Source organism: Pseudomyrmex gracilis, unplaced genomic scaffold, assembly GCF_002006095.1.
Source record: "Pseudomyrmex gracilis isolate BER0280 unplaced genomic scaffold, ASM200609v1 scaffold_116, whole genome shotgun sequence".
NCBI classification, from domain to species: Eukaryota; Metazoa; Arthropoda; class Insecta; order Hymenoptera; family Formicidae; genus Pseudomyrmex; species Pseudomyrmex gracilis.
The window spans coordinates 260,559-285,191 of NW_018020700.1; the positions used below are offsets into that span (position 1 = coordinate 260,559).

General features: G+C 38.7%; 2 protein-coding genes across 5 annotated transcripts in view; one reads left to right on the forward strand and one right to left on the reverse strand.

The window, feature by feature from the left end:
* Positions 1 to 24,633, reverse strand: part of LOC109856381 — a 67,872-nt gene that overhangs the window by 28,061 nt on the left and 15,178 nt on the right. The window lies entirely within an intron of this gene.
* Positions 1 to 24,633, forward strand: part of LOC109856380 (trichohyalin-like) — a 31,382-nt gene that overhangs the window by 2,347 nt on the left and 4,402 nt on the right. Inside the window, exons 1-2 of one of the 3 annotated variants that reach the window (XM_020431598.1) lie at positions 7,561 to 7,684; positions 23,654 to 23,883. In XM_020431598.1, coding sequence (XP_020287187.1) covers positions 7,680 to 7,684; positions 23,654 to 23,883 — 235 coding nt within the window. In that variant the 5' untranslated portion in view covers positions 7,561 to 7,679. Of the gene's footprint in view, positions 1 to 7,560; positions 7,685 to 22,877; positions 23,008 to 23,653; positions 23,884 to 24,633 lie in introns of those variants that run through there. The other 2 variants (XM_020431600.1, XM_020431599.1) reach the window with 2 other exon arrangements.

Genomic DNA, 24,633 nt, shown 5'->3' on the forward strand with positions numbered 1-24,633 from the left:
CAAAACCTGATGAAAACCTCCGCAGTTTAAAAACGCGGCCGAATTTTATATGCTAGGCCACACACATGTCAAACTTGACCATACAAATCCCATGTTTTAAAACTCAGTGTTCAAGCAAGAAAAAAAATATCATGATTTTTTAAACTTCGATATTGCAACAAACATCTCCGAGAGAAACAGGTGAAGAAAAATTTTCAATTGTGTGATAACAAGCTAGTGTCTAATAGTCAACAATTATTTGGCTATTATAACGCTCGATGTAATTTCCGTCTTGATTGAACTCGCCGACGCATTATCTATTGTGACGTGCGAATTATCGCTAATCTGCAACCATGACGAGATAATAGATAGGAAAGGATCTGTACGAAGCAGTTTTTCTATTTTATCGTCGATAAAAGAAGCTTGTGTTTATTGAAGTACTTTATCAGCAACTCAATAATACAAAACTATATGATGTGGAAAACTGTCTTGATGTTCGCTCGTCGCAAACCGACGCGACACAAATTTTATAAACGGGAACCTAGATCCAAGGTCGATAAAATTCCGGCAAACAGGCCGGTTTATTTTTTCACGGTTAAAAAATATACAACGACAACGATGAATACGGCAGTGATCTCATCGATGTTTGACACGCTTGCTTCTTCCATCGCCATCGGCACAGCAGTCGACGCTATTAAAGTCACAACGACGATGTTCCTGACTGTCATTGAGAACGTGCGCCGTTATGTCAGCAAGACGTGGAACCCCGCTGGCAAGGTCGCGCGATTTAATCGCGGACTCGTGAAACGATTTCTTCGAGGTTGCGTCAAACGAGCGCAGGAGCCGCGACGGAGCATCGTCATCGCGCGTAAATAATGTTAAATGTTACAAATCTGCGTGTTGTCAGTCATTCTTCAAACAACCTCGTTTACGATGACGAAAGAAACTGGTTGTACGGTATTTATCGGGAAGAATGTTGAACAGCGCGCGCAAAAACTACTTCGTTATAATACACAAGCGCAATTAAAACGCAGATAAATTGAGATTGCAATTAGAGCAAATGCAATTGCAATATTAAGTTCAATTATCGTGCTAATTGGAAGAAGTTTCGTTAATGAATTTATCGAGTTCTTCTGGCACGCTCGTAGAAATTTCTCTCGTGTTTTGGTTACTAATAAGAATTTTATTGAAACTTGTATATATATTTTTGTTTATACGATTATATATTTTGTTATGTTAAGAAATAATTTCAGCTTTCTCTTGAACAGTAAACTTCTATTTTTATAATAAGAAGAGAGTACTGCACTTTTTTTCTCTTTTTCTTCCCGAGATGCAAATTGACAATAAATCCTCAGGCACAGAGAGTGCTACAGAGGATAGTTCTTTTTTTCCTTTTTCTGTATATTATATCGGTGTGCGAGCGAGCTATCAAACTGTCGCGGATCACGACAAAAAAATTTTGCGCACCTTGAACTCGCCCTCTTCCATCTCACCATCCTCCGCCGGGGGATGCAACGCTTATCGATCAGAGAGTTCACGGGTATAGGCGGCTATCGCAGTTACGTCGCGCATATAAATGCTAAATATCCGAAGTTGCACGTGAAAAACGTTGGCTCTCTCCTATGTATTTCGAGGATAATTTCATCCGCGTACAAAAACATAAAAAATAAGAAAAAACAAAGGCGAAGCAATAAAATAAAAACCAATAATTATTTTAATAAAACATATATATATGTATATTGTATACATATGTATAATATGTATATTTATATACATATTATACATATTTTAATGAGTTCCTTTCTTTTAACACATAATATATGTATGCACGTACGTAGGTATGTATACGATGTGTATTTTTGCGCGACAGCATTAAGCTTGAAATGAATGTACGAGATCCTCCATCTCTGTTGGATGTGCATCCGGCTCGCGGAATGTATTTTATATTCTCAATGTGTATAAACATGCATCTCTCTGACAAAAAATTGTCAAAGAAAAATTACAGAATGGAACAATTTGTTGACGCGGCGGCAGTACAAAAAACGTGTAACATATGTTGCACAAAAAAGACAATAAAAAAAAAAGAAGAAACATATGTCGCAAAGCAAATTAAAGCATTAAAAATTTGGTAAGAGTAAAATACACACACAGCACATTTTGCTTTAATGTTATTCTGCTTTTAAAACAAAAAAGCGTTGAAAGTTATGTTACCGTGTGCATTAAGCTGACACAGCTACCTTTTGTATATGTTTTTTTTTTTAAATATCAGTGTAACAAGCAGTAAAAAGGCGGACATTTCTCAAATAATAAAATTTACCGGGTGCAATTTCAAGCTGAAGTGCAAGCGGAGCACATAGAACACGTGTTTTCACACGTGTGCGTATTATATTACCCTTGAGTCACGATACTCAAGATTTTCAATTTTCTAGAAGCAGCTCTTTTCTTCATATATCACTTTAGATACTGAAAAGTTGACTCATACGATTGCTCTCAAACTCTGTTCATGCGAAAAATTTCAAGAGACGTCACGATGACATTGAAATTCACTTGAAAATTATACTCGTTTTGTAGTTGTGTTGAAAAGATATTATTTTCTTGATATTTTCCAGTTTTTCGAATCAACGTACACGCTTTACAATACATTTTGGATGTCGCATTCACTAGGTCCGACGACTTGTATACGAAATACATCTGGCCAAATGCATCTGCAAGTCACACAACGCTCGTCAATCTTCCGCCGTTACGGTCTGCGCATACACTACGCATGTCCTCTACGACGACGTATTAGTAGCAATGCGCGCATCAATTTTATCATACGTCGTACTTTACATCATGTTATTTTAGACGATGTTTTATATTACACGCATATATATATATATATATATAATTATACAATATTATATACATGCATGTATATAATATTGTATGTATATACGCGCGCGCGTATGTATTATATATATTTATAAAAAATAAATATTTTAGAAATATTATGTAAAATAATATTGTATATATACACGTACATATATAATAATATATAATGTTTTTATAGAAAAACATGAATTAAATACTCGTTGCAAGTAGAAGATTATTGAATTTAACTACGTTAACAACTAGCAACTGGTTTAGAGCTCAATACGAATCAATGTGTTTTTTTAAACGTGTAAGTTGAAAAAATTCAAATAGATTTCAATTTAAACATTTATATAAAATGTTTAATATTTGTATCTTCAATATAGAAATGATCATTTCTCTGTGAAATTTAAAAAATTTATCGTAAAAAAAACATTTTGACTAGAAGTCGAACTTGGATTTTCGCATTCCGTGCAGTCACCTTACCAATTCGGCCACCTTCAGGCGAATATCTCTCGCAATGTTAAAATATGACTTGTAATCCACGAACTACCGTTAACGTTTCATTATAGTTTTCATTATCTCCGAACTTTATTGCCGAGGCGAAAACGATTCTTCTCGAGAGAATCGTGCGAGCTCCGGAGAAAGCATATTTCACGCCTTATCCGGTGAACACATCACGTTGGAACGTGTATGTGTGTGTGTGTGTGTTTGCGTGCGTGTTCATGAGAGTATAACATAAGATCATCCTTGTATTATTCTCTTATCGCTCAGCATGTCTCGATAGAAGAGGTGCCAAAGCTCGCAATGATTCGCCTATAATCTAATCTGTCTCTGCCTTGTTTATAAGATACGTGCAATTTAGCGTTCAAGAAAAAATGCCGAGAAGAGATCATCATCTCATTAAGAGACAATGAGTATCTTACGTGTCTTTTGTCGAACACATCACGATGAAAAAATTATCCCATGAATAAATTACATACGCGCAATTATTGTTCGCGCAACGACGCGCACGTCGTTAATTATCGCGAGAAAACAATCGCAAGAAAACAAGTCGATGTGGTGTCATTTCGACTTATTTTCTTGCGCGGTGTCTTTGTAGATAATCTGTGATCTCTTTGCAGCTAAATGTTTACAGTGAAAATATTTCAAAACGTTGCACACGTGCGACATGCGAAGGAGGTAATTTCAACACGATCCTGGTTAATCAAACAAATCGTTCGTGTGTTTAACGCGAATTTTCGCCAAATTCACCAATTTCCCGTTAACGAATAATCCAATTGACGAGGAGCCATTAATATTTAACAGCTCGTTAAACACACCTATATTTGTTTCAAATTCGTATCAAACAAGTTCCTGGGGAGCAAAACCAAAACGAACGAATCACACGTTTGTAGGAATTTCTTTAGAATTCATTTAACGTCTATATATTGATCAAACGTGTCCCTTTGAATAAGTAACAGAACGGAGACAGGTGTGCCGTGTTAATATCGGCCGGTTAATTGATCCAATAGCGACGCGGTCGAATTTACATCTACTTTCGCAAACGTCGGTCATGCATATGTACAATATAATTTCGAGTCGCGACGTAGGCGAATCGTATGACCGGGGCATGGCACCTCGGCGCCGCCAACGCAACGGTGGTGTTGGTTAATTATCCACGATTACGCAACGTGCAGGAAATTCCCCTGGATACCGCGACGAATTTTGGGGTCGTTTGCCGAAGCAGCGGTGCTGCAGCGGCAAAATAATCGGATCGCGTGGGGGGTGTGAGATAATCAGCTCGTTACGCAAAACGACCACGAACATTTAAAAAATGTGAAAAATATCCAATGTCGTGAAAGAGAGAGAGAGAGAGAGAGAGAGAGAGTCTCTCAATAATTAAAATATTGGCAGTACTAAATAAGCACTATAAAATAAAGTTGTTTTAAAATTTGTCAAGTAGATTACGCATAATGGAATTGAATTTTCGATGCGTAAAATGAGTTTTCTTTCTTTGCGTGATCAAAATACAATCGATTAGTGTGATCTGTGCGAGATCAGGAAGTAGGGCAGGTGTCCGGAAAGAAAATTAATTAAGCGAGAGCTATGTAATATCCATTTAGCGTGTCTCGTCGCGGTTCGACACTTGGGGATCAACACGTCCGACTGACTTTGATTGATACGCGCGCGTTTCAATCGCGCGTGCAATTAGTCGAATACGCTAGACGCGTTTATATACGAACGAGCTCCTTTGCTTGCTTTTTCTTTCTCTCTTTCTTCTCTCTCTCTCTCTCTCTCTCTCTCTCTCTCTCTATCTCTCTCTCTCTTTTTCTCTCGCGCATAATACGAGAAGTAATTTTTCATTTGGCTTCAATGAATATCATCGCGGCTTCCTGCCGACGGCAACGACGCTGCCATGCCAGGCGAGACCGTAATAACCGCTCCGCAGAGTAGATAAGACCCCGGCCATGTCTGCTAAGCATATCATTGTCACGGACGCGCAGTAAACGCGAGAGAGAGTAGATATTCCCTCCGCATGAAAGCGCGCCGTGTTGAATCATCGCGCGAGAACGTGAGCGAAACGTCAATTAATTCAATTCAATTATTTGCAATGAAGGTAACGTGAGTTTGTTACTTGGATCAACGCAATTGATATGATTTTGTAGTCCCGTCCTCGCGATTACGCTAATTTAATGTAAAACTTACATCGCGCGATTTTCTCATTTCGAGAAAATTACAAATTATTATTACAACAAAACGTTGTGGGACGCGCATAAATGTACACGTTCCATCTCCGTTTAACTTTACTATGGTATTATCCGTTATATATAGACAACGCTATTACGTTAAAACAATAATAGACCCGAGGCCAAAATTTCGGTTAATTTCATGACTGAACGAAATAGAGCGCTTTAATAAGGCGCGCGCGCTATTGTTTCCGAGCAACATTATCGCGATTTGGCCGTTAACGCCAGACACTGTTTGGTACGTGGCGCCCAGGAAATGACAGCTTTACTACGAGAGCCGAGCACGTTGCACAATCGCAGAAATCACGTATGTATACTAATTGCAGTTCCGCCGCGTTATCGATCCGACCGACCGTGCAAGCCGAGATATCGGCCTCCCCATATGTCGTCGCGCGCGCGAATCGCTCGCGCGATTAGATATTCGACTACCAATCCTGCAACGGGATAACGGCAAAGCTCAGTGCGCGACGTAAATCGATATTCGATAATATTAGCGATAGCTCACTTATCGAAGAGACATTCCCCTGAGACGATGGCGGCAACGGCGGTAGCGGCAGCGGCGGCGGCGACGACGACACGATCGCGGAATATTTCATACAGTCTTGTTTAGATAAAGTAAGCCTAGTCTCGGCGGATGATCCTCATCATAGCTCGATTTACCCGTAAAGGTCATCTTCTTCGTAGGATGAAATGCTTGGATATGTTACACGACTTTAGAATTCTCAAATGAGAATCAATCAATCCCTTTAATGTCAATCGGACTGTGTTTATATGCAATATAGTTGTCGTTTGCTCTTTGGATTAAAATAAATAACTTAGAACAAACATTTGATATAAATAAAAAAAAATTAGACAAATTATTTTCTATTCTATTAAATCACATTTTCTCACAAATATTTAATATTTGGCTGTAAACAAAGCGCCAAATTACAATCACAACAAATGTCACAGTTCACTTTCTGTTATCCATCGAACATTTTTTTATCTGTATTTTTCGAACGAATTGTAAACAGTAAGAGGAACGGACATTTCGGCTGACCGCGTTTGCTCGTAACTACTGCCTGAATGTAACCACTGTCTGTATATCACCGTTGCTACTACTGTCCACGTATTACTGTCGTAACTACTGTTTGAAACACGGATTAGCGAATCCGAGAGTCTCGCTCGATGTAATTGCACGGTCGAATAATTAATATTTGTTTTTATGTTTGATATTACCTCTTTTGTGGATGCGCGTTGAACGACACGCGAGTATTTAATTAATACATATAATTGCATAATTAATTATACAAATTTCTCCGCGCGACACGTATTTACGTGACAAACGTTTCGCAAAAACACATTAATTTTAGTTTTTGTATAATTAAATTATATATATAATTTAATTATTGATAATTTCTCTGCATAATTGCAAATAAAATTTTGAGAGATATTCAAAAATTAAAATTAATTTTTATGTAAAATAAAAGTTATTTTTCAAGAGTTTTTACATTCAACTAATTTAACTCAACTTTAAATTCAACTAATATGTAATAAATATAGTCATTATAGTTTTAAATTATTTATCGTGTGTGTAAAATGCATTGCAAACATTACATATATATGATATGTGTTGTTTTCTGTGGCGTGTACACGAAATACAATACTTTGCTTGTGCACTTCACATGATGTAGTATACACGATGTAATTTGCGCATACTTGAATGGCGCATGAATCATTTTGTTTTGCGCGTGACAGACTAACGCGCGTAAGCGTATACTACAAGAGAGCGTTGTTCAATTTCTGAGAAAAGCCGAGAAGCGAGATTGATTTGAAAACTGCGCTCACTTACTGCCGTTAGATTGACGTCGTCTCGATGTGCGATGCGTATGTGCGGGAAACAAACGGTCTATGTATGAGCGTATTAAATAGCATGGCAAACAGCGTTTTCTGGCGGAATAGTCAGAATACGCGCATAACTCTCGCGAGTGCACACGCGATGCAATTGCCGGCGATATCACGCACGTGTGATATCGATCTGTGCGAAATTTTTCGATGCTGTGTGAAATTTAAATATGATTTAACATACAGGGTTTGAAAACGTTCGTTTGTTTGCTCCGCTTCCCGTTGCTAGGAGATTGCATGAGGTAAATCATTTTTCTTTACAATTAAAATTCATACACGCCTCCAGAGTCCATGCGTTTTCACGCGCTCATTGGCTCACATTAATTAATTAATCATAACTCAATAAATATTGCGAATTTTTCAAAATTGTAAATCACTTTTCTCTTCGGATCGATTCAATCCATTTTCATAATTTGGCTTTCTCAAAATTTTTCAGATATCCTTTGTATTGAGAGAAAAAGAGATTTTAATAAACTACTAAGAGAGTTTTCTTAACATACTATATGTGTGTATAGTTTCTCTGAAATCCTTAAAGACGAGAACAATAGATTTCAGGGAAGCCTCAAAACTGATATCTCATAATGAAAAATTCTCATCACGTTAAGACCCAAACGAGATTCGTCGCACGTATTAGCTCGCGATCGAACAGTTTGAAAAACTCGAAAAGTTTAAGACATCTCTTTAACACCAGACAGGCATCTCGTCGCGATGAATTAATTTGGCTTCATTAAACTTTTACCGTAGCTCGGTCGAAAACGTGGTATAAATTTGCATTATTAACGAAATTTTTCGTTTGCGCTCTACTCTCTGTTGCTCTCTCGTCATCAACGTAAATCACGTTCCGAGAATTGAATTGTAATTATTAATTTCATACATTGTAATTTCCCGAGCATATATATATTAAACGAGAAATTGAACGCGCAGACGTATAATTGCGTCGTGTGGTAGTTTAAAAATTAAAAACTTTAGTCAATTTAAAAGTTTAATGCACGTTCGATTTACGATATAATTTCGTCAAACTTTGCCGTACGTATGTACAAACGTGTTAGTGTCACGTGCACTACGCGGTTTATTTGTTGACCACATCTACCGATGAAACTGCAAAACGCAATCACTCGCGCGTTTGAAATTTCGTTTCGAACATTTGTCGTGCGAACAAATAAAACGTTTTCAGCGGCAATATCATGTTTACACGATTTATCTAAACGTTACTAGTTTCTCGTTGCGGAAAAGAGAGTGCGCGATGGGAGAGCACACAATATTCGCAAAATATTTGGATTACATCCGCAACATGAAAAAGTGCTTGTAAAATAAATTAAAATAAAATAGTAAAATATTAATAGTGTAAAATATTCGCCGCTTCAAAGATTTAATTTTATATTTTCGTACCAAGAATAAATTATTCTACCCGCCCAAAATTTGTTATTTAATACTTGTGGAAAAAATTTTCATGTTACACTAAATTATTGAAAAACTAACTATAGAACATCACAAGCGTACACGCCACATCGATTAGCTTCGATTCGCGCGCGCCGTTTTGAAAGTGATTTTTGAAATAAAGACGTTCGGAGACGGATCTTTTTTCTTGGCAAAACTTGAACACATTTCATCGTTTAACATCTATTGACAAACAATAAGACCGTTCTATTTGGAACAAGAGTCCGAGGCAGTGGTTTCTCATTTTACACGCTCTTTGCATCCATTGTTTTTTTGGTTTTTTTTTGAGAATACAACACTTGTTTTTTCGCGCAAAAATGTCGAGTAATACGATAGTCATTGTTCGCTTTGTCCTCTGCAAAATGGCGCGCGGGGCGAAGAAAACGAATTCGTGTGAATTGCTCGCCGAACTGGAAACACAAGAAACCACGAAAAATCCAAGCAGCGCCGTCGCTCGCGCAATAGCAATTTGATGCATTGTGACAACTTAAAAATGCACTTTCTCTCGTGCTTAGACAGCGAAAAATGGCGTATTTGCATCTTCTCTATTATACACGTCTTTGCGATCGACAATGTGTCGTGCGCGCGCGTTATACATATGTCTCGTTATACGTGTGTTCCGCGTGTAACTTGAGCAAAGGGGAGTTGAGAGGATAGCCAGCCACCCTCCAGAACGGTAACCATTAATAATGGCTTGAGGCGGAAGGACACGGTGATATCGGAACGGGAGGACACAAGGGAGAGAGAAAGTCAAATGTACTGTCAATGAACGGGAAGAGATAAATACAGCTAAATAGAGAAGACAAAGTTAAAAGACAGGGACAACAAACAAGACATATCTGATGTCACAACACACTGTGTGTGTATGTGTGCAACGTTAATGTTCTACTTTGCGCACGTCATTTCTCCGTTTTCCTCTCTCGAGTCGCGATCGATCTGTGTGTATCCGCGTAACGATATACCGTTTTCTAAAGCCGTTTGTCTTTCCCTCACTCCGTAACGACGTTCAGGATCGCATGTGAAATATGAGAAGTGCCGAAATAACCGTGGGATTATACTAACGTTACTGCAGACATTGAAAATGGGAAACTGTTTGCTATTTAGAGTAGAAATAGCTTGCAGAAATATATCAGACGGTAAAATGATATTCAATGTAGCCGCGCGTCTGTGATCTTCTCTTCCTGGATATTCTCCGTTTTATCATTTTACCCATACACGCACAATAACGTTTGGCATTATAAATTTACATCAAGCTTGATCTCTTTGTTGTCTATTCTCTAGCACTAAATAGTTTTCATTAAAGAATTTTCCATTCATTGAAAATTATTATTACTTAACGTTTTTCTCGATAAAACCGCGATAAATCTCTTTTTCTTTTTCCGCTTTTTTCGTGTAATTTTACAGCTGTGACTGTGAAATTATATTTGCTTTATTTCTGACGAGTCGACCAGGCAGGTACAATTCGATTACGCTAAATCGACCGGCACACGATCTTCCGCAAATAATGATTACATCACTCGGGTTTCTATAGTTGGCGAAAAAACCTTTCACAAGACCGGGTTTTGGTTGATTATCCACATAAAAGTATTACTTGTGTCGAGCGCATAAAACTTATCCCGATCGTATTATTTGCATAAAATCAATTGGCGAATGTTCCCCACGCAAAGAATTTGAAATTAAAAGCGTGGGGTTCCCCGAGGTCCGATTTTTCTTTTTTTCTGCTGGTTATATCTTTCTCCCGTATGCGGCGCTGTTTTCTTCTTTTTTCGTAAATATATTTTTCTTTTACGTGTCATTTCAATGTTCGGCGCAAATTGCGCATTAATATGTTTCTCTTATAATCACCTTTCGTTCCCTCGTCTATTCGTTTTCTTCTTTCTCGCCAAGTTTTTCTCGCGCTTTTTAATCAATTCTTTTGTTATTCCCCTGACACCGCCCTCATTACATCTTGCGGTTCTTATTATGTGATATTTTCGTTTTATCCCGCGCGTCTTTTCATCGGATCGAGACACTCGAACGAGATTGTAATATCTGTCCGTTGATCTTTCCGGCTTTTATATTTGCGATTTCAATGGAAAAGTAATTACCGGACTATTCCCGATTCCACCCCGACCAAGTATCCGTTCCGCCTGATGCAATTCTCCATTTGCTTCGCACTGACAACAGCAATTTACCAAAAGCTCGTGTTGTACATTTTAATACCGCATCGCAGTAAATACATTATCGTTATAAAAGACGATTCACAATATGTGCAAGATTAATTTTTCGCGCAACATGAATCGTTTTACTGCGAAACAGCGGCGTGGCAATTAATCTTTTGATACGTTGTTGCAACAATGATTAGCATCTAGGTACGTTCCACGTGAGTTGACTTTGCTCCAACATCAACGGCGTGTTGTTTACTCTAGCTTTGACACGATCCGTTGTGTATTTAATGAGGTTTATTCGGCGACTTTTTCAATTAATTAACCCAAGTGGTTAACTGCACACTTTTTTCCGTCGTACAAGGACGTGCGTTCGCGTTGCAAAAGTAACGTGGTAATAAATTGCATTCGTCCGACGGCATGGACGCGGACAAAAAATGAACCGACTCGAAAATACCTCGACAATCGCTCTGACTCTGCGAATGAAGATTGCTTCTTTTACTTTTATTTTATTCGGAGAGAAAGACGGAAAAAAAGTAACGCACGCGCTTGTACGAGCAACATTCTCTCGAACGAGATGGCGCGACCGTTTCCTCGTTTTTTTCTCTCTCTTCATAAAGCTATTTCGATTTCGCTTCTTGACATATCGACAGGAATTTTTTTGCCAGAATTATTCATTGCACGTATATGCGAGACATAAATAACTTCTCTTTTATTTATTTCTATAATTGTTACATTGCTTTTTTTATGTAATTAAATTATTTTTCATGTTTCTCTCTCTCTCTCTCTCTCTCTCTCTCTCTCCTCTTTCTTTGTCTTTCTCTCTATCTCATTTTAAATACATTGGATATCTCCGATCAAGTTATTTCCGTAGTTTTAATAAATTCATTTATTGCATCCGAATTTGTGCGAGTGAATATATTTGCAGTCGATATTGGCAATAACGCGAAATTCAGATAAGACGGAAATGGAAACGCGCGTTCTTTTCACGCAATTCCGCTCGTCACTGCTCGCTGTCTTCTCCTACTTTCTCGCGCGGGAGAACAACGAATGCCCGTGACATTATGTCGATACGTCACATTTGAATTATGGAGATAATCGGCTGCGCTCGCACAAATCGACAATATATCGGTGTGTCATGCAATTTGTCGGCGCCGTAAATCGTCGTGTATCGTGTTGAAGTAATACGCGACGACGTCCTTTATGTTTAGCATTTTCTCTGTAATGAGCGTGCTTTTGCTGCACATTTCCTTCGTTCGCGAAGTAATTCCAACTCACGTCGATCTCACATTTGCTCTCTCTTGACCCCTTTTAAAAATATGACAATTATAAGTCGTGCCTGTAGCGTTTACTCGCGTTGCTTCAACAACTTGTATTTCGTATATACAAATTGAACAGTCGGTGTTTGGCAACGCAGACTCCCACTGCTTGTTTCGTCACAGGGAGAGACACATCGCGCGAAATTATTCCACCGTGACTACAAATTGCGGGCCGCAGCGAGCGCAGCGAGCCGTTCGATATCGCGTAGACGCCGTAAATCAATCCACTTGACCAGGAAGGGCAACAAAGCCGCATATCCCCGAGGACAATATACTCGGGGACTCTACAGAGACACTACATGCGTTACGCGATCCAGGCATCCGATAATTTGGATCTCAATTACACGGAGTGTTCGCTAATTGAAGTCACGCAAAAAATACTGATTTCTCGATTACGTTTTCCCGCAAACGTTTTGCTCATCCGCAGTTTTCGATCTCTTAGTTTTTTTTTGTAAAGCTATAAAATAATTTTCAAAATTTCCAAGAAGGAAATTTCTTTCCAGCGCGCGAAGTTTATTGGCTGATTCATTAAAGGGTTGATATCGAAAATTACAGAGGTTTGGCGCGGAGCGTTTTGAAAGCGTAAACTTTGCTTTTGAACAGTTTGAAGTAGACGTTATTCAAACAGGAAGACTTCATTAGCAGGGTATTCACGGTTGCGAATTAAAAATTCACCCCGGCATAGGCCACGTGAATCTTAGCCAAAGAATACAAATCGTAGTATTACAAAGTTTACCTCGCAAACACACTCGAAATTACCGTATTTACTTCTGAATTGAATCCCATTTATCAGTTCGCAGCAAAGAGTTGCTCAAGTACCGCCTAAATCGTGAAATCCTCCTCTCTTCTAAATTTGAACATAAAATTTACAAAACTCAAAAATCAAATTCGACCTCAAAACCGTGGGATGCACAGAGTCGTAGGTCAAACTCGAAACAGAAAACAACTTATTTGATGTTAGGAACAGTTTCAAGATTGAAATGAATTTTTCATTTATCTTTGAAAGATCTGTTTCAATTGTACAAAATTTACGGTTTTGTAGCAGATACTAGCTTTTAAAAAAATCTACTTTCATTGACTGCAGATTTTGATTCTCGAGTTCCTCTTAATGGTGAATATAAATACGAACAAGTTTTATTTTATCAAATGAATAAACATTTGTTCGTAATAATTGCTACTTCCTCGATGGAAATCCCAGATGATCTCGCAATAGCGTCATGCTGTTACGCGGAAGAAAGAATTATAATAATTCTCTCTCATGCTGCTCCGTTTTATCGTCAATGGCATGCAATTGTGTCGCATTGTTGTAAATACAGTTAAAAAACAGATTCGCAAAATTAACACATCGCGAGACAATTTGACGAGATAATTGATTTGCGATTAAAACACAATTAGTCAATAAAAGTATATCTCTCGCATAGAACGTATTTAGCTTTTTTAATTTTAAATGTAAAAATATTATAAATTAAACTGCACGCTTGTGTTTTAATTATCACAGCAAAACTTTTGTTTACGATGTGCGCGCTGTGAGATAGCGTCAAAGATCGAGTAATATTTACAACATAGCAGCGTGCATGTCAAGGGAATATATTCATGAGTTTCCGTACAATTCGCTACTTTGTCACGCGCGTGGCTGAATATCAAGCTTGTATATAATTTACTGGAAACGCATGTTGACTAGCCTGTTGACTGGAAATACCACAGGAAAGTTATCCACAATGGAAATTCCAACTTGTTATCGTGTTTGTTTTTTTGTTGTTTTTTTATTATGTGTGTGCGTATATATAAATGATATCTTTTACCGCGGAGAGAGGATTTATCTTACACCCGCAACTTTGAGGAAACTCCTTAGCAGTTTCCTCACTTTGCAAGTACATAAAAGAAGGATTATATGTTGGCGAATTGAAATTCTCATTATGGAAAAATCGATTCTAATTTTCGCCTGTGGAATTTATTATCGAGAGGAGAATTTCAGAAGCACCCTCCCTCCCTCCGAATGTCTCGCCTATTAATACTTATATAATGGATGTTGACGTTGCACGAACGCGCACCGTTAGATGTAATTACGTAGTCAGAGCTACTAAGCAATTTTCATAGACAGGTTTTTTTTTTCTACTTAACCTGCTATTAAGGAAGGTCTCCCTCGTTACCGTAAAAACGTGCGATTTGCGTGCAAAGCATCGCTAAAGCTAAACGCTCTGTGTGTATATAAGCGCGCGCGTGATCTGGCAAAACGACACGCTATTGTAATAGGAAAGTAAACTGTCTGGATCGCTCGTGACGTTGTTAGCGCGATCGCGCGTACGTATATACAATCGGTGTTCGTTGTTCTAACGATCTGCCTTCTTACTATTCCGTGACGCCGAATACCGGAAATGTTATAAGATTCTTATTAGATGAGAGACGTCGTCGCGGTCGGCGTACAATTTCAACGATTTCCCTGGAGGTTACAGGCGCATCAGGTTTTACTGCATCCTGGACATTGTTTCAACTTCGCGTAATGCACTTCTCGTAGATCGAAATATCCCGTGCATATCACGCAAGTTTTTCTTGATAGATTAAATAAAGAGGGATTGCATATTGCTCTACAATAAGATTGAATCGCATAGTAGAATAAATAAATAAAACAATTATGTTGCATTGTGTTATTGTGTGCGATTCAATTTCACTTGTATTTGTTTATTATTGTTTTACATATCCTGTCATATTATGCAAATGCTATAGTTACGTCAAAAAATTCTTGTCAAAGTTGATTCTAAAATACAAATGGAAGAAATACGCGAAGCCAACGTTAGTTTTTCGAAGAGAGAAGTTTGTTTCACACCGTAACCGTAGGTGAAGATGTTTTTTCGTTTAAAACTCGCTACACGGATTACGAGTTAATTTCAAGTTCCGCGCGGCGTCCTCACAGGCTTATCTAAGTTTCTGCCGCTCTTAATTAACACATTTAACCGGATTGTGACTTTGGTATTAATGCGTGTTGCCGAAGTATATAGAGAGAAAGTTTAGTGTTACACACGGTGAGACCGTACTTAATAAATTATTGGTACAATCGAGACTAGAGAGCTTGTGCAAAGGTTAAAATCCCCATTCTCTGAATGAAAATTAATAAAACGCCGTTATTGCGCCAAGTCAAATGACATTCTTGCGCAACATTATTGATCCTTGCCGACCGTAAAATTAAAAAATTCCACTTCTTGTCGTTTTCAAGTAATTTATCGGAACTCTCTGCGTTTGTGTGCGTCGAGAGTCGATGATGACGACCATTAATTCCAACGAATCAAGAATAATTTAGCTACGACGATGCACGCCAATAATTCAACTACAAATTTTTAACAGGCTTGATGTCCATATATCACAATCTTTAATGCAATAACGAGCGATCACTCACTGCGCGTTTATAAACACCTAAACGATCTTGATTACAGTAATATTAAACGTTCGACTCGACCGTGAACTTACACGGACATCGCCATGTCGCCGGTCGTACAATTCCTCTGATTGACCGCGAACAATTAATTCACGTACATCGCAATCGGAGTAACCTCAGTAAGACGCGGAGCAAATCAAGAGGCACGGTAGTGCATCGCGCCAAGTTCACGCGCAACGAAGTAGCGCTCAAATTGCGCGAGCACACTGTGCCTCTATACACGAAAATCAGGCATTTCAATTAGAAAGGAGATTTTTTAATAACGACTAAACCGATCAACTTCTTTTTAGTTTCCTACGATTCACGTTGAAAAAAAATAAAACAAAAAGTATTCTTGCGTTTTTGTTATTTGTTTCTGATTTTTCGAAATATACGACGATAAAGTTTTGAAGTGAAAAATTTACGATTCAGAAACGTCGTGCGACCAAATTTGTGTGCATCTTCGTACGCCTGCTGCCAGATGGCATACAGATACGAGCGCGTTTTCAGACGAAAAAGAAAGACAAAAAGTATGAGTTAAAGAGAGAAAGAGAGAATCACGAAGCGCGGCAGTGGTTCGCGCCGGCAACACCTCTGATATCACTTTTTTCAAGAAACTGGTTTGAAATTGTGCACAAAATAAACTATATACTTTAACTTTATATATATATATAATATGTCACCGTAGTCACGTGACCGAGGTCATTGACCTCACCGCAGTCACGTGACCGGGGTCATTGACCTCACCACGGTTACGTGACCGAGGTCAATGACCTTGCCGCAGGCACGTGGCCGAGGTCAGTGACCTTACCGTAGTATATATAAAGTTTTTTGCATTAAATATTTTTTATATTTTAAAAAAAGTTTTTCTTTTATTACATCTCTATATTTTAGTAATAAATATAATCTTACCAAAGTACATAGTTATGTACTTAGAATTAGGTATTACTAATCACACGGAAAAAAAGTCAAAGCGTAGTCTTACTTTTGAAACAACGCGACTTAATTAAAGATTCCCACGTGTTTTACCTTTCGAGTTTTCACCTCTCCTTCCTTTTTTATCTACGACGGCGGAAGAAATGACAGCTGTGTGTGTGTGTATGTGTATATGTAATACGGCACGTATCTCATAGCGCGTGTACATCTCCGTTGCGGATTTGAGTTCTCACCGTTCTTCCTGAGCAGAATTCAAAATCATCGGGAGAATCGTAGCAGGCGACTGGAGTATTCCAAAGCGAAGGAATCCGTGTAATCCGATGGGAATGTAGCCGCATTATGCGTTACGTAGGCGAATATATATTCTTCTTCTTCTGGCAAGCAAAGGCGAAGATGATACGCGAATCCAATCCCTGGCGCTTACCTTACACGTAGATTTTTAATACTTAGAGATACAAATGACATTTAAAAAAATTAACAAGCGACAGATTGAAGTATTTACTGCGCGTATAACATGTGCAGCATCATGTGCACTCTCTCGAGCAAAGAAGTCGAAGCCAAGGATTAAAAGGTAAAAGAATTTCGCGATCAAGTCGTAGGCTGCTGATCTTGTCGTAACGTTTATTACACGTTTAGATACACGTTGCGCGCCTCTCACGAACTGACATTGACCGATACTGGTGCGGTGACGATTAATGCCCACGAGGGTTACCAGTTATAGCTCAAAATGGAGTTTCTCTCTCCCGCGCCGCTTATATATCGGCGGGTCGCTCTAATTATTTTGCTCGTTCGCTTGCGACTAACGTGATAACGCCCGTTCGACATTCGACTCGAGTATAGGTGACACAACGCTTGCCCGCCTGCCCGGCTCCCGATACTAATGTGTTAATTTATAATTGCGTCGTAAATTTCTGCCCGCGACCGCGGGAACATTGTGTACAAAGCGCGCGCCAGCCACGCGTGAACTCTGCCCCACATTCGCCTCGCTCCCCATATTGCTCGCTTTATATGCTACATCCGTAAAACACACGGATTAAAAATAGTTTATTTAATATTCAAACACGGAATGTGACAGAAAATATACCGAGAGGCGAAACAAGGGAAACGAGGTGATGTGAAAGAAAAGTTTTTTTTATCAGAGAAAGAGAGAGAGAGAGAGAGAGAGAGAGAGAGAGAGAGAGAGAGAGAGACACGAAAAAAGAGTACGAGAAAGAATTTTAACGAACGATGTCTGTCTTGAATTGACCTCCGCAAGAGACACGAAGAAAGTTCATGTAATGTGCAAATCTGTCGCGGTACATATAATATACTTGAAAGGATAATAGCCCTAATGACAGAAGCACCATTGACGTTTAATATAACTTCCTGCGGGTTAAGAATAGAATCTCATCAAGCGTATCCAGATTGCTCTCCCTTCGCCACATTCCCCTCTTATACACCGCGGAGTACAATAAAACTCGCTCTTTCTCCATTTCTCTCTCTCTTTCTCTCTCTCTCCGAGTGCATTCCTTCGTTTTCCATACAATTTGCTGATAGTTTATCTAAAATTAAAACATCTTTCTCTTTCTTTCTCTCTCTCTCTCTCTGTCGGCAGAGCGAGGAAACCGTTTAGAGTAAGAGTAGCAAAACTCCGACAAAGAAATTATGTTACATATCGATTTATTCTTGACTTTCGAACGGCAAACACGCACAAAAAGCAGCCACAAACATAACATTTTAGATCACGTCGCTTTGTCGTATCCACGAGGAAAATCTTCGAAGAGATGCATTTTTCCACGCGGTTCGCGTGGAAAAAGCAGTAAAGGATATTAAAAATTTTCGAAGGAAATTACAAAAAGCAGCGCAGCGCTTTCTCTCTTCTTCTTTATTTGTTCGTTCGTTTTTTTTCACAATTATCAGACGAATGAGCTCATTATTCGCTCGACGCTTTCGTTCGGCACATCACACAGATAAAATCACTTGGCATTAATAAGTAATTGCATTTAACCGCTGATCAGCGGCGATGCGGGCATTCACGTTAATTAGGTGACACTTTTTGTTCGATCGTCGCTTCGCCTCAATTAGCACGAACGCTAATCGATCGGCGACATTACATAATGCAATCTGTACGGACCCCGGTTGTTTGACACGAATCGTTAAAACTGTTAATCGCCTAGTTGTTTTTTTGTTAAAAAAAACAAAATTTAACCAATATTTTGTGTTCGTGTGTTATTAAACACAAGTTTTTTTTCAAATGAAATAATTTCTTAGACTGCAGAATCGATACATGATTGAGAGTGCCGTCGAGATCTACATTGACACGTAAATCAGGCAAGGACGCGCAGATTAGGAAATAATTTACTAGTGTTTCCGGACTACTAGATGCAGAGGAATTAGATCAGAACATCGGAATGAAACGATGGTACCTGATAATTACGAAAGAGTATATCCGTTATTTTAATAGAGTTACCTGTGAGTTGACATCTTCGTCACATTACTCTCACTGCAATAACAATTAAAGCAGCACGCCAGACACGATTATCGGCTGGGTAATTATCTTATTACACAAAAAAATAATTTTCTTCCACTCTCTCTGATTGTAACTGTTATATATTATTATTATTATAGCAACAAAAACATTTCGTTCAAAGTAATTCGTTCAGAGTAATAAAAACTTTTTTCAAGAAAGAAAGAGAGAAGGAATTCTTCCTCACACAAAGAATTTCTTAAATATTAAAACATGTACATGAAAAGATTCTAGTGTGTATGTGTGTATGTGTACACGCGCATCGAAACGCGCTAAAAGCTCAAGAATGTAGAAGCTCTTAGCAATTCACAATAAGCCGCGGATTAAATTTTATCCAGAAAGGGAAAAATAGAAATTGCTTTTCGAATACGTACTCGCCGGCGTTGGTTTTTACAACCGATCTACTATTTGTGAGTTTCCAGGGAAAACGTTGCGCAAGTCGAAGTGGACAATTTCGTTGGTAAATCTCTTTAATCCTGACGATGTCAAATCCCTAATACCGCAACCTCCTGAGACGTAATTTATTTACGCGCTGTGTATATATATTTGTCAACTTTATATTTCAATTATAAAATAAAAACGAGAGTTTTTAGCGTCTCGGGACATCAGCGTCGTGACACTGTAAAACGGTAAAATCTTGCTGCTCGTTGGGGTTTATATCAGACAAAGTTATTTATGTGCTCTTGTGTGTGTGTGTGTGTGTACGTGCGCGCGCGCGCGAGTTCGCTTTTGCAGAAATAAATCATCTCGCGGCACATCTCACATTCCGTTATTAAAGGAATTCGCGCGCGATAACGCTGAATAACGGTTGTAAAACGGTAGAAAACGGGCCGTCTATTAAGTTGCAATTAACCTTCCGACCGGGCGCAACGTAACTCGCGTTCTGTACAACACGACCCACTTCAATATGTTAATGCCGTTTTCTTCCGCTTGACCGAGGAGAAGAAGTCTATCGAGTAAGTTGTTTCCGTCAGAATCTTGCAACATTTAATTACAGATTTAGCAAATAAATACTTTCCAGAGGTCGAGATTTACGTTCAGAATGTGTATAAAATTCATCATTTCTCTACAAAAAATGTTGCTTTTTATAAAATTCTTTTTAGTGATTGAGAAAAAGAGTGAGTGAGAAAAGTTTTATAATCTCAGATTCATTCTGTCATCGAAATATATGTCACGATTCCGAGTTGTGTATATCACATAATACGGACGAGCTAATGCTTCGCTTTTTCAATACATTATGCATCTCTTTCTATCTCTCTCTTTCTTGTCGCGCGGAAGATATAACGACCGCCATTAGGATCTTGATGGTTAATCGTTCACGGCGCGAGAGAATTTATCATGTCGTGTACGATAAAGGTACATATAAGCTCTGTTTAATAAGGGGGGGAAAAAAATCTCGTTTGTCTCATACACGCCGACGCACATCGGCGATCGCACAACGTGCGCATGTCAGTGGAGAGGGGACTCGCGCGAGTAAAGCTCTAATATTTCAATACGTTATCTGCAAAAAGTCAGGCTGAAAGCGATCGATAGCGCAAGTCCTTCGAACGAATGTACGTGCACGTTTATACGGCGGGTAAATGTTTTTTTTTTTTTTTTTATCGGCTTTGTTTTGTGAGTCTCTAGAACGCGTTGCGACTAAATCGCGCGTTATTATTGGCGATCGAACTGGATCGAGATATGTACGCGCAACCCTCGCGGTTGCGCCCGCGATCCTAATCCGATTTTGCACTTTGCATAATATATCGCGCGACCTATCGCGTCGCGCGCCCGTCCAAATCCTCGGACAACTAGTTTTCCGCGACAAGTTTTGCGGATATATAAACTACGTGAGACTCTCTTGGTAAAATTCGATTATTCGACGACGGCTTTTCAACGTACGTCTCAAACAAAAATGTAGAACTCTACGCGATCATTGTTGAAGTGTTCATTCAACGTTGTTCTAAAGCTGAATTTTCAAATAAGACGAATGAACATTGTGATGAGCGTAAGTGAACGAAAGTGTACGTTGATAAGCCCGCGTCATGTAGTACGTCTCGTTTCGTGCTAAATCTAATTGTTGTTTACTTGCTACTAACTTTGCCCGAGACACGAGTTAGCAACTATTTAATTACGGCCACGAGGTTGTCTCTATCACTAATTAATCACTCCAGAGACGCGTGATCGAACATTGTACTGTAATATTTAGCAATTAGAAACCGTTTGATACGAGAGTAACGTTCTCGTCTTATTGTCGAGTTTTTAAAAAAGAGAACACTTAGTAAGTAATCGTTCGTGCGCAAGTAATCGAATATTTTTATTCCATGTCAGCAGATTATTATTCTCATTCATCGCACCATCAAAAAAACAATGATGTATCACGGTAATATGTTACGATTATATCTCGCTGCAAGAAATTTACTCGGCCGTTAAGTCGCAAGTATTTGCTCGCGGCAGCGAATAAATCCTCATTCGCCGACCGGTTATTTTCTCGCTAGCTAGCTCGAGAACGTATCGTCACGCATTCTTATTTGAAATCGCATTCCACTCGCTTAAAGTTTCCTCAATCGTTGTCGTACCATCGATAGATGCGGTAATGAACAGAGAATCCCGTAAATCTGCGAAATCGCGGTATTAAAGAAACGTAATCAAACAAAACAACGTCGTTCTAGCGCTTGAGTGTGGGCGTAGGGTCGCTGAACGTCGAATAAAAGTAAGATTGTAATGTATCTAATGGGTGCTCTATGTATAATTGACTTCCTGAAGAGCGAATGCGCAGTCTGCTATAAAGCGTTCGATCAACCGCGCTTCCTTTGGATAATAGTTATAATGAGCAGCTAACTATAATTTGCGTGCTGATCAGCTGACTGCAATAACAAAATGCAAATCTGCGGTCATTAAGCTCACGTTACACATAAGCACGCATATATACGTAAGAAAAATCAATAAAATAGATAATTTTTTAAGAGTGTTTAAAAACTTAAATTAATTTAATTTTGTTTAATTTTAGATATGTAGTGAAAACGTATTGAAACATCATCTCTCAAAACGTCTACTTTTTGTCACAATCGAGTTAAGTAAAATGTACGATTTACAACACAACAACCGTGTCTGGCTCTTATTGGCAATGTTTGCTGAATCCACTACATATCTTAACACATTTAACTTATACTTTTCTCGATTACTCCGGAATTCCCTGATTCTTGGCACGTGATGTCACTTAATTGTTTGCGTGTCGAATATCAGAGAAGTCCGCCAGTTTTTGCTCGCAATTGATGAAAGTTGCTAGCGGTTTTCAGTCAACTTGACGAAGAGAGAGAGAAAGAGAGAGAGAGAGAGAAACACGTGACGTCAGTTGGCGGAAGTCAATTGGCGAGTCGTGCACACACGAGAGTTGATTTTACGAGCAGCCTTCTCTTTCGCCGCGGTATTAAGTTTAGCCACTTCGGTCTGACACGGGCAGTGTGTCAAGATCACTCGATCCGTAGGTGATATCGGTCACTCTCTATTCATTCCTCTTTCTTCGCTGTGATAGAGGCGCGCTCACAAAGTGTCGCTCACAAAGTGGTGCCGGTAGATTCGCGTGTAGCAGAAGAAGTGGATTCGGAAATCAGAGAAAGACAGGAAGAGAGAGAGAGAGAGAAAAGAGAGACTACTTCGAATGTCACTCGAGAGCAGCATGATAGGCCGATAGGTTGCCGCATGTCTACTTTCATCTTTCCCGGCAAAGCAGTAGATAGGTTCTTTGAAGAGAATACCAGAGTAGCTCTGTGGACAGAGTGACGAGAGAGAAAGAGAGAGAGAGACAGATGGTGATTGTCTGAGATCCAAAGAGGTGAGAAAACTTTCCCTTTTCTTTGGAAAAGAAATAAGGATTCACGTGCTAGGTAATTTTTAATAAAGTGAACATAGATAGAGAGAAGCATACGTTAATAATAATAATAAATTAATTTATAAAAGACAATTCAATGTCTAATTGCAAGTTACATGAAAAAAGTAATTGAATAAGCCTAAATTTTTGAGCATTTTTTAAAATTAGGTGTTTACAAATAAAATTATTTAGAAAAAATTTCATTCTGTACAGGTACAAATAAAATGTAACGTTTTTTTACTTTACTCAATCTTCTTCTAACTGTCTATCTATAAACATGTTTGAAACATAGTAACGTTTGACTAATAACAATACGCAAGGTCATGACAGATATATCAATCGTTCTTTTTACGAACATTATTCAAACGATTGTTACGCGACCGATTGCACATTTTGTTCGAGATAAATTTATTCACAAACATCTAATTGTAAAAAGTGCTCAAAGAAACTCAATTACTTTTTTATGTAAACACACATTTATCCTTCGCAATAGGTTCTGAGAGTGGTACTGTTTGAAGTTCTATCACAATGACAACGATATAAGTCGGATTGCCGTTAAGAGAGATCGACCGAAATGGAATAACGAAGAAACTTATCCGTTTGATTGCAGAAAAATGCAGCCACGAGTGACAATCCAGGCTCTGGCTACGGTCTGGCTGGCGGTGGTGGGTTTAGTAGGAGCAGCAGTCACCCACCGCCTCTCGCACGATCAATACTTCCCCGCGTCCCCGCATCGTCACTCCAGGGTTCAACGAAACCAGATCAGAGACTGGAGGGATCCGGCCGAGGATCAACCACTCGACCTTTGGATCGGCTCGCGAAGGTCGATTCCCGCAGAGGGTATGTCGAACTTTAAAGATGTCTCGCTGAGAGAGAAATGAAGCGCCTTATATACTGTGTCTCGCTGTTAATTCAAGAATTGAATACGCGGAAATTACTATTTTATATAGCAATATATATCAGAGAGAGCTTATAGTAACACACACATAATTTTTGTTTGCAATTATTAACACCGATTTTTTTAACACCGATCGCTAAATCTGAATCTATAGAATTGTAAATCTATAAAATTTGTGATATATATATATATACGCATCTAAAACTTATTTTGGTAATGTACTCTTGACATTTCGATCTTATTTGCTAGATAGATATATACGCTCTACTTCAACTGGCTTCGGTTACGTCAGCGATTTAATTTTGTCGAGTCACCTCGTCTAATGAAGACGGAATAGACGCGTCGCGACGAAGTACAGCCTAATGAAATCCGTTTGCTTCGACTTTCCTTCTCTCTCCGGTTTTCCTGATTAATCACAGTCCCCTTTTGGTTGTCGTATTCCGTGCAATTCCGATATCGGCCAAGCACTATCGCGCCCATGGCTATTAAATCGCATTTTCCCATTTTTATAACTTATTTCTAAAGTGCAATCATTTCCGCAATGCAAAATTGAATATTTTACTTTAAAATATCCTTTAAATTTATTATTCTAGTGCGAATAAGTTATCTTTTTATTTGATACAAATAACGATAAAAGTAATTTATAGTTAAAAAAATTAAAAAACCGTAAGTGTTTCAGGCATTTCGTTTAT